The sequence below is a fragment of the Diadema setosum genome, chromosome 4, assembly GCF_964275005.1.
Source record: "Diadema setosum chromosome 4, eeDiaSeto1, whole genome shotgun sequence".
Lineage (NCBI taxonomy): Eukaryota > Metazoa > Echinodermata > Echinoidea > Diadematoida > Diadematidae > Diadema > Diadema setosum.
In genome coordinates, this window is record NC_092688.1 from 32,068,099 (window position 1) to 32,084,764 (window position 16,666).

Below are 16,666 nucleotides of genomic sequence, written 5' to 3' on the forward strand. Positions count from 1 at the left end.
TCTGATTCATTGATTGACTGTATTTTATAATTTCAAAGTACACCGTATAACGAAACAGTGCAAACCAGATAGGAAAGAAAACATTCAAACAACAGTAAGAAAACATATGCACAGTGTATATCTTATGGTTCACATTACAGCGGTTTCCAAGCAGCAATCAATCGATCAATCAATCAAACAACCGATCAATCAATCAATGCATCAATTAATAAATCAGTCCATCCATCCCTTGTCAATACATGTACAACTTGCTTCTTGAGACAGCAGATTAACCTTATTTTTCCAATACAACTTGTAGTTTATAAAATCTTTAAACTGAACATACATGTATCAGATACATTGAATTGCGTACATTTTTTTGTTGTTGTTGTTGTGAAAATGAGTTTGTATCTGTGTTGATGTGATTGCATGAATTAAATGTCCTTTTAAGTGTATTCTTTAAGGTGGGGTGCAACTATCTTTTATCCCTGCTCCTTTACTAATTTTTTATCTGCGATGCATAGTAGCTCCAACATATAATATGGGAATGTGCGAAATAGCGAATTTCGGAATGCGATCTTTAGTCTTCACCCAGGGATAATCAATAACAATGCATTCGTCATGCTCCAGTCTTTTTATTTTTCTGATATAGTGACGTCACATTGCTGCCGTCCATACGTTTACATACATTGTGACGTCGAAATGAAATGTGCGCGTAGCAGTTAGGATAAAGTTATGGTAACGGAGCGCGCGCGTAGAAAACAAAGGGTTGGTAGTCAGAACACGCCAGCTCTGATTCTACTCAAAAACTCAAACTCGTCATACACTCTTCGCTTCTATTGTGCATAAGCACTACTCTCTCACGAACTTAGTTATACGGAGCGAAACATCAGAATATATAGTTATTTTGGCCTGCAGTGCGCTAAATTAAAACTGCAATCAGAAAAAAAAAAGAAGAGTCTTATCCAGGTCAATATGACGACATCTATCGGCCGCCGCAGGGCGGAGACGCCGAGTATGAATGGTGATGCGGAAGCCGACTACGTTCTGGCCGAACAGGAGCTGAGCAAACTACATCGGGAATATCGCATCCTGAAGAATCAGCGCAAGGCCTACCTTGAGGAATCACAGAATATCATCCGAAAACAAAAGTGGGTACAGTGGTTCTACAGTACTTCCCTTCCCTATTTTCGCTGTTTTGTTAATTCACTATTTTCGCTGTTTTGTTAATTCACATTTTCAGAAGTTAATCAAAGGATTACTTTCACCATAGGCCTACCACTTTCGGATTAATCAATGTAATGCATCAAATGCTCGTAATCAAGCAAGCAAGCAAGCAAACAAACAAACAAAAAAGGCAAAAAAAAAGGCAAAGGCTCATAAATAGGGCCTAGATCTACATGGAATTGGATGCGGACGAGGAGGAGTCAGCAGAGGTCATCAAGGTCAATGGTACCCCCCCCCCCGAATCTTTATATCCAATGCCTTTTTTTTCGATCTTATTTCCTCATTTTTTCCGATTTTTTTTTTTTTTTTGTTTTTTGTTCAGACCAAAACACGTGGGGGGGGGGGGTGTGAGGTGGAGTCGCTGTAGAATCATTGGACATCCATCGAACAACAAGTGAACGTATTTGTCAAATAAGGTGATCTTAACTGATAAACCGCTCTCTTCTCCCGATCCCCACCCTGCCGCAATACAGTGTTCACATCACGTCGCTGAAGAGAGAGCGGTCGGAGATGGACATGGACCTCCGGCTGGCCACCAGTCTGAGGGTGTGTCAGAAGGATGCCATAGATGATACCCTGATGAGGACACTCCTCAAAAACTTCCTGGAGTATAAGTCTCTCTGCGCCAGTGAGATGGATGAAATACGAGTAGCGAATAAGCAGGTAATATAAAAATGAGCCCAAGGGATTATATACATGCATGATTATATATAATAGTCAATATAGACCACTGTAGACCGCTGTATAGCACTATGTAACTTAAAAAGCATGGAGGGGGGGGGGGGCTTCTAAAATACAAAGAAACGATTATTCAAGAGGTTACGCAATGAGTTAGGAGCATTGCAATATAGGCATACGTTGCATGAATGAACTAAATTTATTTGTTTGGCATACTGCAGCCTCTATACGTATATGGCTGAAATAGCAATTAACATAAAAAAAAAAAAAAAAATAGCACCCAAGCCGAACAGGTCTAGATAAATTAAATGTTGCATCTTTATACTTCTATGTGAGATTTAATACAAAACGGGTTTTATAAAAAAAAAAAGTGAAGTCATGGTAAAAACATAATTTTTGGAAAAGATATTTCGGAAAGGATATCCTCGAGTCCTCGTTTGAACCTTCTTAATTTAGTGGAACGAGTGAACGATTTAACTTAGATTTAAAAAACAACAACAACAACAACGGGCATTAAATAATGAATCATATCAAATTATTCCTACAATTTCTAGCAGAGGAAGCAGAGGAACAACATGCATGTGACGATGAGAGAATTAAAATGTGCATCGAAGACAAACCAAGAAACATACGGGTCAGCTTGCATGTCTGGTGCATATCAAAACAGTGGGACCTGTGCGTGGTCGCTCGATTTAACTAATATTGCCGACCTATATTAATGATAACAAGCAAAGCAAAACAGAACAAATCAAAAATATCGAGCAGTCAAAGGACAGCATACCAAAAGTGTAAAACATGTCTGACTAAAGAGCAGACAGTTGCTTTGGGTAATGCTGAAATGTGCCAAGATTAATCAACGACTTTGTCTTCCATTTCCAGATGCGCGTCTTGGACGAAACGGTGCGCCGATATCGCCTGGTCAATGACGGCCGTTCGGAGCAGAACCGATATCATCTGACCACGGAGAAAAGAACTCGGGTCATGGAAAACAGGCTCTTCCGGGTAAAGCTCTGCCTTACTCATGATTATTTCAGAAACTATTGGAATCACCGTTTCATTTTCTTCTGTTATCAAGAGTTGTCATATTGATTTGATTATTCAATATCTTTAGAAATATTGACAAGTGTTTATAGTAGTGTTGCAGACACCGTAGTTGTGGGCATCGTTCTAACAGTGAAGCTTTTGGTCTATTTCTGATATGAATGCAGTATACAATGCATACACGATTCGATTTCAAGCTAGGACCTCCCTGATGGATATTCAGAATGAATAACGTTTAGAATGTAGAATATTTTAATAGGCCTGCAATGCTCTTGTTTCAGAAAGCAAGCAATTTGCAGTATATTATGGGCAGTACGGATAGACCCTACGACAATCATTGATAATAACACATTGTATAGGCCTACATTTATCAGATTCACGTACAAGTATTTAAGGAAGCTAATCAAAAAGTAAGTATTTTTTATCAACATCTATACAACGTGTATTGCAATACTGTACTTTTTTCTTGCGTGAATTTAAAGGGCCTGTACAGCACTGGTTGAGGTGGGGATTCATGAAATTGAACATTTCTAAATGAGATAAAGAGAAACCTCTTATGAAATATGAAAGACCATGTAGTTTTAAGTAGGATTCAGCGTTTATTTGATGAAAATTGGTTTTCAAATGGCTGAGATATCCAAAAAAGTGATAATAATAAAAGGCGACAGGCCACACTTTTATTAGGATCTCTTTGTTTCACCTTGTTTTTGGATATCTCAGCCATTTCAAAACCGATTTTCATCAAATAAACTATTGATACCCCTTAGAATTGCATGCTCTTTGACATCTCATAGAGTGGTTTCTGAATATCTCGCAAAACGTTAAAAGCTAAATCCTCACCTCAACCAGAACTGTACACACCCTTTAACGAAAGCTTGCCAAACACAATTTCACAGTATTTGAGACAGTGTACTCACTAACAGTTCACATTTCTGACTGCAAAAATGTTCGTATGACAGCTGATATCGATATAAAATGCACGAGTATAAATCTCTGCCGCAATAAAACCTAAAATGGTAGCAGACACACATAAATTGGACAGCTGAAAGATTCACTGCGGAAGTATCTCAGTTTGCTCGCTGACAGTCATTTGTCTCATGCGACTCATACAGGCAACCGTGACCTTCAATAGGGCGCTGAGGAAGAATGGGGAACTGAGGGAACGCATCGAGGAGCTGCGCCGAGAGCGGCGGCTCTACAACAGCCTCTACCGCAAAATGTGCGCAGATCAGAACGATCTCAAGGTCGAAATGAACGAGATAATCGAACAGTCTACCTCAGCCTACGATTCGAGGTACGTATTGCTCATAGTCAGTCATATTATGGGCATATAAATGTCGTTTCGATCCAAAGTACAGAAAGAGAGCATAATTCTTGTCGTGATTTATACGTAGGGCTTTATATAATGCATTCAGCTTTGTTTTAAACATGTTACACACAACCCTGCTCGTTTTCTTCACTTTTCTTCACTTCTTCTTCTTCTTCTTCTTCATCTTCATCTTGCCTCTCATCTGATTTTTTTTTTTTAATAATGCCATACCTGCTTCTCAACCTCATTCTTCTCGTTCTCACCGCCATCATCATCACCATCACCATAACCACCACCAACACCAACACCACTAACACCACCAACACCACAATCCTCATCATCAGCAGCAGCGGCAGCGGAAACACCACTTTTATCATCATCATCATCATGATGTGTGTTTTCTTCTTCTTCACAGGGATGAGGCGCACAACAAGATGGCGGCCCTCTGCGACCGTCTGGAGAAAGATCAGAATATGTTCAACATTGAGGTCAAAGGTCTCCAGCGCATCGTGGACCACGAGGAGAAGCTGAAGGCCTTCATGAACCTCAAGGCACAGGACCGGGCCGAACAGTTAAAGGCCACGGCCGATGAGGTGCAGAAACGGAAGCAGAGTGAGTCGATCTTTAAGTGACCACTATCGTGCTCAGAATCAAGTTAGTCGTCCAAGGCCGGCTTATCCTTATCATGGACCTACAGTTGTAGGTCCATGTCTATTATACCCCACAACTCATTTAGCCGACCAGAAACTATCAATATCTTGCCCATGATGTCTGTCTTCTCTTTCGTATAGGTCCCTACCATTATCGGTTGCAGTTTGTTATTGCGAAGCTTCGTTAATCCTAAAATGAAAACAAACAAACAAACAAACGAACACGTTATTTCGAAGGTGTGCTAATCTCAAAACGAAATAGGATTCGTAATTCCGAAGGTTCGTTATAACGCATCTTCTCCACTGTTCTCGGATCATCGAACCTTTTTGGATTGACGAACGTCTACAGTGGAATTATAAGGACTTTGTGCGTATCGGAATAACAAACCGTAAGAATGACGAACATCAGCCCCTTTATCAATATTCCAGCATTGTTCGGTATACCTATTTCATATATAGTTGGTAATGATTATTCTTTGCTTACACTCATAGAGCATGGACAGCCAGACAGTGCCGAGACCAACATCAACGACCTCGAGTCGTCGTTCCTGCGTCTTCGCACGGCCACGGGAGAGGTGGACCTCGACAAGCTCGTTCGCCGATTCATCTACCGCGAGGGCCTCAACTTCGCCCTCTTCAACTACGTCAACGAGATCAACGACGACATGGAGATGCTGCAGGAGGAGATCAAGAAGACGGAGAACGACATGGCCAGCTTCAACAGCCAGGGAATGGCGCTGGAGGGAGAGCGACTGAAAATCATGAAAGGGCTTGAGGTATTGAAAGAGATCGCGAAGTGACTGTCTTGCGCGTCGTTTATCTTGCGCGTCGTTTATACATGACTGTATAAAGCGTTCATCACAACACGAAAATCGAAATGACAGAAGTCTTACTGAAGATTTACCAGAACTTTGAACTATACCATTTGTATAGAACAATGACATGCATGTTATCCATAGGGCTGACTGCAGTGTATGACAGGTAGGATACCAGAGCCAATTCTCTTGCAGTGCATACAGTATTCTGTTGGCACTACTTGAGAGTTATACCTATACCTCTCAATCATATTGGGGTTTTAACGTCATCGAAAAGAAGAATTCGTTCTGTAGTCCATGCATGCAACGGGGGCAAATTCATTGTTACGAACAAAAAATAAATCTGTCTGCTTGTTTGTCCGTTTGCCGTTACAAAATGTTCCGCCGTTGATAACACACAAAGTAAATTATAACGCGAGAATATCGCATGAATGTGAATGTTTTCGATGCCTTACAATGATATAAAGGATACGAACGCTATCAACAACAGCAAATTATGTAATTTTCGAGATCTCTCTCGCACAGGAATCAAACTTTTAGGCAAATCATTTTAGTTCTATGAAATATAAGCAAATTTCTAGAATACAATGGTAGTTTCATTGTTAGAGAAAGTAACGGACTGTGTTGTTTTTATTTTTATTTTATTTTTTTGTCACGGTGACGAAACAGCAAGAGGCAAACGCAATCACAGCAGAGGCCCACCAACATCAGAGCAACGCCAAGAAGGTGCTCAAGCGGCTGCACCGCCTCATGGCTTCCGTGATGAGCACCGTGCGCAAACTGGGCTGCGACCAGACGACGGTGCTGCAGAGGCTTGGCGCGCGGGAAGGCATCTCGGAGCTAGACGCAATGTCGTATCTCGGCCTTATCGAACACACCATGAGCGACCTGTTGCTCATCGACAGATGCCGAGAACACAAGGTGAAACGCAAAAGAAAATATTTTGTTTCATTTGTTATTATCATCGCTGTCAGGATTTGATTTGCTTCATTTTTTTGTTTTTGTGTTTGCTTTTATTCCTTTTTGAAGGTAATAGTACTCTCTGTTTACATTGAAGTTTGTTTGAAAAATGATTTGTTTCCAGCACAAGTTACGTAATTGTGTCTGCTTTTTTTTAATTCCCAATCTCCGTTTAAAAGTATTCAACGGTCGATTTGATGCATACGATATATTTATGTTTATGTATTATTACGTCATAGTTTTATCAGACACATTGCCATTCAAAACTGCTTTGGCTCCATATTGTGTTAAAGACAATCACATGTAGGCATTGAATCATACTAGCAACAACAACAAAAAAGTCACGCTCTGTGCATTAAATGACACTGCTACATCACTCTTGAGAAAAATAGTTTCAACTTTGCACCTTTACCAGTGCCACACTGGGAGCACCTTTACGAGTGCAACTTCGCACCTTTCAGACCAGTGTTATACTGGAAACACTTTTAAAGGTGCTTCCAGTGGCTGTCCAGTGTGACACTGGTAAAGGTGCAGAATTGAACGTAGAGCGTATATGGAGGCAGAAAGTGATGCAGATTTTCTCATCATACAAAACGTTCACATCTTCGGAAGTAAACGATGGAAATGTAGGACATTTTTCATCATTATTTTTTTTGAACTGAAGATTTCACATACCGGTACGCTCTTTGGCATGAAATATACCCTGGGAGCAAACGTAACGTCATATCATGTATTTTTGTTGAATGTGAGGCAGTATGTGTTGCATGTACAACTGTTAGTCCTTACGTTGATTATTTGGCTCTCTTTCGGAGACAGAAAGCCATGATTTTGAAGAACAGCGAGAAACAAGGTAACGGGCGGGACGGATCTCCGGCTAAACAGACCGGGAGTGTGACGATACTGCGCCGCCAGCCCAACCCGTCGGTGGAAGTAACCATTATTCCGCCAACCATCAGGTAACACAGAGTCAATATGGACCTCATCTCAATCAAAGCATCGATCATTAGCCGTCCACCACATAAAAAGCGACTTTTTTTCAATAGATTATTTTCTCTGTAGCAACTGTATGATATGCTGATGATATTTAAAAATCTACAGATAATATGGCAGTCTCAATCTCAATGAAACAAACATGCTAACTTGATAATTACCAAGTCGATAGCAATAAACGATAAACAAAATTATTAACTCACACTCATATTATTTAGATAATATAAGAATAAAACTTTAAACAGGTAAGTTCTCGTTCAATTTTGTTATCATGTATAAGACATAGTCCACTTTCCACTTCACTGAACATGAATCATTTGCTTGCAATGCCTTTGAATTGATAAACGCTAGATCGACCCATCGCAGTGACACCAAACACATCGTAAGCTAACAAGCCCCATAAACTTCTTCTGACAACACACACACAAACATACAAAGAAAAAAACACACCGAAACACAAACACTCACACGCACAAATTATCCTCCACCACCTGTATCAAACAATGAAATGACCTTCAGTACAACTGCGTATCCCCCACATCATCCACATTTCGTGTTGTTCCATTCTTTTTTAATTCTTCGTCAAACATCGTTAAAAGTCTGCCGGAAAGTCTGATCCTCCACAATGATAGATCGTATTGACTCCAGTTGTCTGCGGTGGTATTAGTGAGTTTGTGCTCGTTCTCATTATGATTACGACGACGAGTCTTCTTTTGATCATCGTTGCTCATGACAGGGACGAGATCGACGTAAGCGAGCGTTCGTCGTCGGCCGACTTTCTGAACACCAAAGATCAACCCTTGACCCTGGAGCAGGTGAGGAAGCGGGTCACTCGTCGCCTCCAGCGCCTGGAAGCTCAACAGCAGAGGGGGAAGAATGTCGGGAAAGCCCCTACAACCACGCCCACTAATCAGCAAGAAGCACCCACCGACGTACCGGACGATAACCAGAGCAAAACTGAGTCTTCGTAACCCGATCAGCCGAACTAAGAGGGGGAGAAAAGAGGGGAGGGCTTTTATAGTCACACTACGGGATTGCAAGTTTTCTGTGTTGCACTTCAGTTGAACTCCAGCGGGTAACGTTGTAAGCTAAACAAGACCCTGGTTCAACTGATTTGTCAAAATCATTTGTACGTCAGCCCTCCTTTGCATAGCTACCGAATACTAATAGACGAATTTCGCTCTGCCGTTAGATTTCTTACTTTATACTAGTGTTTACGAGCCTGCCCATCAAATAATTGCAATCTTAATCTTCTTCTTTCTTTGGCTACTGCAAAACATTTTCATCTATTTCACAAGCCAGCCCCTCTGTGCAAAATCCTCATCTGAAGAAAGCACAATCGTAGTCATGTTTGCAATGCAAGATACGTTTTCTTCCAAGTGCGTAATTCCACTTAAATACTACAGCGAATTTGAAGAGGGAGTACGGTTCAGGATACAGGGGAAAAACAACAACACACAGACAAAATGTGTATTCATCCTCTACCTCCTAACCAGTGCGTAAGTTTATGTACGTGTAAGTGCCCCTGTGAAGACGAGATAATTTCTCACCTGATTCGCCCTTTTCGGGCCCAGCAAGAAGGCTGCAAAATCTGAGGATCTGAGGAGGCGAGAAGGCGAGATATGACTATGAGATCTCGTCTCCTTTCCTTCCCGGACCCAAGAAGTCGAGGAGACAAGATCTTACATCATTCCTTCTCTCCTTTACTGACCAGAGAAGTCGAGAAGACGATATCTCACAACTCGCCTCCTCGCGAGAAGGATCTTGTCTTCATGACTTCTCGGGTCCCAGGAAAGAAGACGAGACTTATAGTCTTATCTTTTCTGTTCGCCCCTACAAGGCGAGAAGACTAGGTTTCAATATGATTATCTTGCCTTCTCTGACCCGAGATGTCAAAATGTCAAGAAGACGAGATCTTGCATCTTTTTTTTTTCTTCCACAAAGAAATTTTATTAACTTATCAACACTCAGGGACATATCAATGACACGTCATTATACATTACACACATAATACGGTTTGGCGGCAGCTACAAACAGTCAAAATGACATGAATACGATGCCAATATTGGATACGAAACATTCAGTTGTGTGTGTGTTGTTGGGTTTTTTTTTTTTCAGACGTTGAAAAAAAAATCATCCATTTTCTTTATTTGCATTGAAATCTCGAATCTTTGCTTCTTCCTTTCTCGGGTACGAGATATCGAGAAGACGAGATTCCACAGCTCGCCTTTTTGCTTTCTCGGACCTGAAAAGGCGAGAAGATGAGCTCTCATGTTTTGCCTTCTTTGCCTTCTCGAACCCGAGAAGTAGAGAAGATGAGATCTTATATCTCTCCCCTCCATTTCTAGGACCCGAGATGCTGAAAACATTAAACCTTATATCTCACTTCTCGCTTTCAGGGACCCGAGAAACGAGAAGACGTTGAGCTAACACATCGCGCCTCTCGACTTCTCAGACCCGAGAAAACGAGAAGACGAGATCTCAGAACCCGCTTTCTAGTCTTCTCAGACCCGAGAAGGTTGAGCAAGCGAGGAATCATCTCGTCTTTTCAGGGGCACTTACAAGCTTCCGTAAATCAAGATCCCCCCCATCTATCTATCTTTAAAAAAAAAAAAAAAAAAAGGTATGGGTGACAGCAAGCTAACCACCGACATGACCGAGGTTTAATGTTGTTCATCAGTGACGCAGGAGTGAACATTCATCATTTTGAATCGATAGTGTGTATATTGCTGACATCGTTACGTCAGCAATGGAGAAGCTTTGAAGTCATTGTTGATGACAAAGCAATGTCATGTTCCTCTGTTAAATTCCTCTTTACTACTTGTTATAGCTCAACCATGGAATATGAACGCAGTCGAGGATATGTAGATTCCACGTCTTCGAATGACGTTTATTGACTATCGACAGCTTCGCTGCCTTTACATCATCAGTTTGAACTATATCAGTAAGTCTAGTCAACTGGACTTACTTGTAATTTGGAGTAGCGACGTTTCACGTCCTCTCCGGGACGCTTCATCAGGCTGACTGGTCTTTGGCGGCAATTGGTTGTTGACCCGTAACAGGGTCAAGGAATTTCGGAAAGCATCGAAGAATCTTCCAAACTGCCGGGTTGTAGGCTCCGGCTAGATTGTGTCGCAGGCCCCCGCCTTTGTTTAGGGGTGGCTCCTTCCTTTTTACGTGAGATAGACTCTTTGACTCCCCTCTCGAACTACCGTGCCTCGCGATCTAAGATGACCACGTCCTTGTTGTCAAAGGTGTGGTTACTGCTGTTCAGATGGGAGTTTATACGGCAGAGTCTCCACATCAAGACGACCTACTTCGTCTGTGCTGGTACATACGTTTGGCTAAGGTCTGCTTTGTCTCTCCTTTGTACAGCTCTTCTCACTCGTCATCCTTCCATTGGATAACATAGACCACGTTATTTTGTTGGTCTTTCGGAGTTGTATACTTAGGATGGACTAACTTCTGTCTCAATGTGTCGGTAGGCTTGAAAGAGACAGGAATATCAGAGAAAAATTCGTAGAATCTTCAGCAAGCATCATATTCCTGTCTCTTTCAAGCCTATCAACACATTGAGACAGAAGTTAGTCCATCCTATAAAGGATTGTCTCCGAAAGACCAACAAAACAACGTGGTCTATGTTATCCAATGCAAGGATGACGAGTGTGAAGATCTGTACAAATTAGGAGAGACAAAGCAGACCTTAGCCAAGCGTATGTACCAGCACAGACGAGGTAGGTCGTCTGGATGTGGAAACTCTGCCATATACTCCCATCTGAACAGCAGTAACCACACTTTTGACAACAAGGACGTGGTCGTCTTAGCTCGCGAGGCACGGTGGTTCAAGAGGGGAGTCAAAGAGTGTATCTACGCAAAAAGGGAGGAGCCACCCCTAAACCGAGGAGGGGGCCTACGATACAACCTAACCGGAACCTACAACCCGGCAGTTCGGAAGATTCCTTGGCGCTTTCTGAAATTCCCCGACCCTGTTTTGGGTCAACAACCAATTGCCGCCAAAGATCAGTCGGCCTGATAAATCGTGCCGGAGAGGACGTGAAACGTCGCTACTCCAAATTACAAGTAAGTCCAGTTGACTAGATTTACTGATATAGTTCATGATATACTTTACCTGGATGACTAAGAACACTCACAGACTTACATCATCAGTACTTGACTACTTCTGTTCCTTATAACATAATATTTTCCGACGTCTAGGTAGTACATAGTAAAACATTCAATCACTCTATTCCTTGGCTGTTTTCATACTGAAATTGCTTCTAGAAGATCATTAGTCATGCCAAAGGTGAGCCTTTTTTTTCCGCCTGGCACTCGTATTTGATTTTCCCCCCTAAAGCGCTATCTTCCTTCGTGAAATATTGATACTTTGCAAATGTGACATGCTAATCTATTCTATATCGAGGTTTACCCGAACAAAAATAGTATAAAACAAACAAAACAGTGACATTTTTAAAAATAAATTTCATAACTCATAAAAACGTGTAATATTAATGTTTGACACGTTTTCTACGAGATGATGTTTTCTGTCGTGATCACACGTAAATTTACACGACATCGCGATGTCATTTGCGTTGCCACTTCCCATCATTTTGCAAATAAACCTTCACTTAATTGTCTCGTAGAAGTCAATTTGCATGAAATTATTATTGCTTTGTGATGGCTACGCAATGATGACTTTATAGTGATAGGTTTATAGGTTTAGTTACTCAATCATCGATGATTTTGCTACCCCCTATCCCCCCCCCCCCCGTGACCGATAGTGACCGATATATCTATACTAATACACGTATTTCTTGAATTCATACGTAACTTTCAAACTTCCTTACCCTTTCTGGACTATTTTTAAACATTGTACCGCAGTTAATAACAGTTTCACGTTAGGCCTGCTGTTAAGTTTCCCTTCAAGCCCACCGTACTCTCTGCCACAAGAATTCATATTTACCATCTTCAGCTTTCACGGCAAAATAATTCTCACCAACCCTCCTTTTTTCCTCCTGACTGAGCGTCCTTTACGCCTGAAAAGTTTGTCGAATTGAACTTACTTTGCATATTGGTTTATCAGTGTGCGATGAACGGCGCGAGAAAACCCGAATCACAATGTGTGTATTCCAGCTTTAGCTTTTGCTCGCCAGCCTTTATAATACACTGAAGTGCAACACAGAAAGTGGGACCTGCTATAGTCCCCAATCTAGCACGTGTGACTAACTATATATTAGAGGATTTTGATTTGTGGAAAGAAAAGGGGCCCTTTTCAGGTAGAATTAGGCCAGCTGGGGTTGGCAATAATGCAATAGATTAGCATTGGTATGATAGAAACGTGTGCAATGAGGTCAGTTTAACGTGACAACACCCACAACGAACGATCGTGGAGTGGAGGGGAACAGCCTACTCACACAATTAATAATGATGCTTTGATATTTATCTTCTGATCACAAATTGTAATACGGGTATTGCCAAATCTGGCAAAGGTTCTCGCATCAGCATTGAATAAATCAAGTGAGGTAGGCCTAATGATAACTTTTGAAAAATCGGTTTGTGATTAATGTTCGGTTATATTTGAAAGTGTGTGAAGCATAGCAATTGATCAGATCATGACAAAAAAATTACAATTTATACCTTGGCACACACGCGTTTGTCGAAATTTCAACGAGACTGTACTTCTAATAGCACAGTAATATTGTTGTGTCCGTAGGGCTATGAGCATGTACGGTTGGTGTACGATATACAGCTTATATCTGCGAATAAAAGCATACAAATTCAATAACATTTTCCCCCTTTTTCAAATGCTTTAAAAAGAGCGTACTGATGTCAGTCATTGACAGTTGTTGTGAGGAGACAGATAACAGGAAATTGATCGAATTAAAGGGATTCAAACCAACTCTGTTGAACGCATAGGGTATGGAATATCTGAGACTATATCAATGTCTTCGTGTGATCGTGTGTCTTGTGGATGTCTTGTGGATATGTACGCTGCATATATAGGTCTTCCCGGCCAATATCGAGCTTTTGTCAGTCCAATTCCTTATTGCTGCATTCAATTTAGCAAAATTTAGCCGTGATGACATGTTCGGTATTTCAGTTTTATGATCTCTTCATTGAAATTCATTTTGGAGCATTCACATTACCTTTAACCTCAATCTAATTAACACTTTTCAACAGAAATTCATTAAACAAGCATCATTTCGCTATTCGTTCATTCAGTTTAGAATGATATAGTCATGTGATCACGTATATGCTGCGTTCGTTCATTTGAATTCATTTTTTTGGGCATCCAATTCAACATCTTTTGCAGTCAAGTTAGCACACATGTTTATTGTTTGGTTCTTTCTTTATTTTCTTTCTTCATAGTCACTGTTTTGTAAGCATTGATAATTACATTTCATATTTTCGTATTCATTTAAGAGATTTTGGCAACAGATTTTTTTTTTTTTTTATGTGCTTTACTTTGGGTCTCCCAATCCGAAGATAGTGCATGTGGCCACAACTTAAATCTGGCCGTTGAGCGCTTTATTCTGAGTGTGTCGGCCAGTCCTAGGAAGTCAAGGTTATGATCTTCAAATGTTTCTATAATTCTTTCTCTGTCTTCTTGAGATATACGTCTGTATGTTGTGCTGTCATAACTGTAAGAAGATAGGCTTATGTAGGCCTATGATGGCATGTATGAAAGAAAAGGGACGTTATAGATCAACGAACTCGAGTTATATATAGGGTCAAAAATATGATACTTTTACTGCTTAACAGTGTGTGGATGAAATAAAAAGTCACATAGAAATGCACGTTTAAATATTCTCACCTTTTCAAAAAAAGAAATTATATAACGTAAATTTGAATGAAAATGTTTGGAATTTGACTGCCCATTCGCGAAATTGAATGACTCAAAAACCCTTTTCGGCGAATAATGGCGAATTTGAATGATCGTAGAGTAGGCCCTACATGCCGGCCAATTTGAATGCTCATTTTATGAATTCGAAAGCTACATGTGCAAATTTAATTGATCGAAATGCTAAATTGAACGCACAAGTTGCAATTTTGAATGACAGACTGTGCGATAACCAGGGTTTTTGCTAAATTGAATGAACCTTCTATCAATTGTCTGACCAAAGTGCAAAATTGGTCGGGAGAACCTATGATAATAAAGGTTTGCTTGTACTTCAAGGTAGTACAGTTGTATACTGAGTATTTCTGGGGTTTTTTCCGTCGGTTTTGTGAATTCTGTTTACGTGGTACCTTATCACTCTGATAATCATTTTCATATCATTTTTGTTTAAAAATACAACTGTACATTGTGCTTGTGAGTATTGATAATCTATTTTTGTGTGGTTAGATGATCAGTGACGTGATTGGTTGAAAGTTTTGGTTTGCCGAATTTGCGTGGATTTAACTCCTGAACCGATCATAAAATATGTTCCTGACCTACATATCTAAGTGCACAAAAATGATACACTATTATGAAATTGGGCGCAAACTCATAGACAAACAAGGATAATTGCGCAATATTTTGGAAAACCCCACTTTGATTAACTAGAGCATAACTTCGTCGAGCTATGCATGTGAACACAACTTATGTCCGTAGAGTTTACAATGCATACAATGTCATATCGATATATACTGTAGGCGAAGGTTCATAAAGCAATCATGGCGGACGATCAGCAGAACTCACTGGAGAAAGTGGCCTCTCCAAACCCGAGTGAAGAGGAAATTGACGAAGAGCGTGAGGAAGTTTTGCTTCTCGAAAGTGACTCCGAAGATGATTCTGACAGCGAGCGGAAGCCGGTGGAAAAAGAAAGACGAGAAATCCCTGTGATAGATCCTAGAATCGACAAATCTTTGTCGGAAATAGTGGTAAGTACGTGGGTGAGAAATTCGTTGTCCCACGTGTTTAAATCTGTGTGGTAACATTGAACAATTGCCGTTGGTTGTCCCTGGTGTGCGTACAGATGTATCACCCATCTTCGTCTAATGCATGTTTAACGACTATAAAATTCAGTGTAGCTACTCACTGTTTAAATCAAATCAAAGGTATATCATTACAGAGGTCAAATGTTCATAGCTGATCAATTCTTCTTGACAGGAACATGATTTTACAATTATGTTAATTTACAAAGTCTCCAACAATCTGAATGACACTGAATGCCATGCCCATGCAATATAATTGAATCACAAACTTGTGTCAGCGAATACTTCTATTGCTGCTAGTACCTACTGCTGTTATAACTACAATACTGGGCTATTGTTACACTCCACAATATAGGCGCGTATATTCAAATGACAACAGATCTGTTTTACATCAGTACATAGTATACTACATACACGGTCTAAGAAATGGCTAGTAATAGAATCTATAAATTAGTCATTTATTAGAAGTACTTAATTTTATTAGGGTGCAGACACACATCTACATGCATGATGCACATACACTACAAAGTACAAACTTATGAAATGAGCTTGTGGTGTATGGTGTGCACCATATACTCACTTATAGTCATGACTCTTGTCTTTTACTTTTTGTGTGTTCAAATTCAAAAGCCCTTGATATAAAAATGGGGGGTTGGGTGTCCGGACACTTAAGACTCTCGCGTACTGACTTGCTTATTTTACTTTGAATGCACATTTACGCACAGCTCCTCACCGACAAACAACTGTTTACGTAGGCGCATCATTGTCAAATGACGCGCCTACGTATCATATTTGTATCATATCAACTTTTAATAATATGGGGCCCAGATCCCCCCCCCCCCCACCCCCCAAGCCCCTGGTGGGGTGCCCCTTGAACTGATATCCAACAGGTACAGGTACCGGTACCCTGGTACAGCAGGTAAAGTAAGATGGACCAAAACCCTCCCCCATTACAGAATGTTCCACGGCCTAGCACCCGTCTTCATACAGATCAAATTTTGATAACTGAAAAATGACACAATTTATAATTTTCTGCATGAGACACTATTAAGTTGGATCGTATGGCTGAGGGTTATATCACTCAGATCCATCTAACTTTCTTG

General features: G+C 40.6%; 2 protein-coding genes across 2 annotated transcripts in view; both read left to right on the forward strand.

The window, feature by feature from the left end:
• Positions 1–954: 954 nt before the first annotated feature.
• LOC140227795 (coiled-coil domain-containing protein 63-like) lies at positions 955–9,043 on the forward strand. The gene is made up of 9 exons (XM_072308191.1): positions 955–1,130; positions 1,680–1,869; positions 2,764–2,886; positions 4,038–4,219; positions 4,650–4,846; positions 5,377–5,660; positions 6,369–6,620; positions 7,476–7,615; positions 8,386–9,043. The coding sequence occupies exons 1-9, from the start codon at positions 955–957 to the stop codon at positions 8,618–8,620; spliced, it is 1,779 nt and encodes a 592-aa protein (XP_072164292.1). The 3' UTR covers positions 8,621–9,043.
• Positions 9,044–15,302: 6,259 nt separating this feature from the next.
• The window catches only part of LOC140228020 (uncharacterized), a 100,532-nt gene continuing 99,168 nt past the window's right edge, over positions 15,303–16,666 (forward strand). The window contains exon 1 of the mRNA XM_072308416.1: positions 15,303–15,509. Within this exon, the coding sequence (XP_072164517.1) occupies positions 15,303–15,509 (207 nt within the window). The remainder of the gene's footprint in view (positions 15,510–16,666) is intronic.

What these genes read in the sequence shown, in the direction of transcription:
- LOC140227795 (XM_072308191.1), top strand. Translation starts at nt 955, where the DNA reads ATGACGACATCTATCGGCCGCCGCAGGGCGGAGACGCCGAGTATGAAT. An exon ending in ACAGATGCCGAGAACACAAG is followed by an intron (nt 6,621 to 7,475) that starts GTGAAACGCAAA and finishes TTTCGGAGACAG; the next exon opens with AAAGCCATGATTTTGAAGAA. An exon ending in ATTATTCCGCCAACCATCAG is followed by an intron (nt 7,616 to 8,385) that starts GTAACACAGAGT and finishes TGCTCATGACAG; the next exon opens with GGACGAGATCGACGTAAGCG.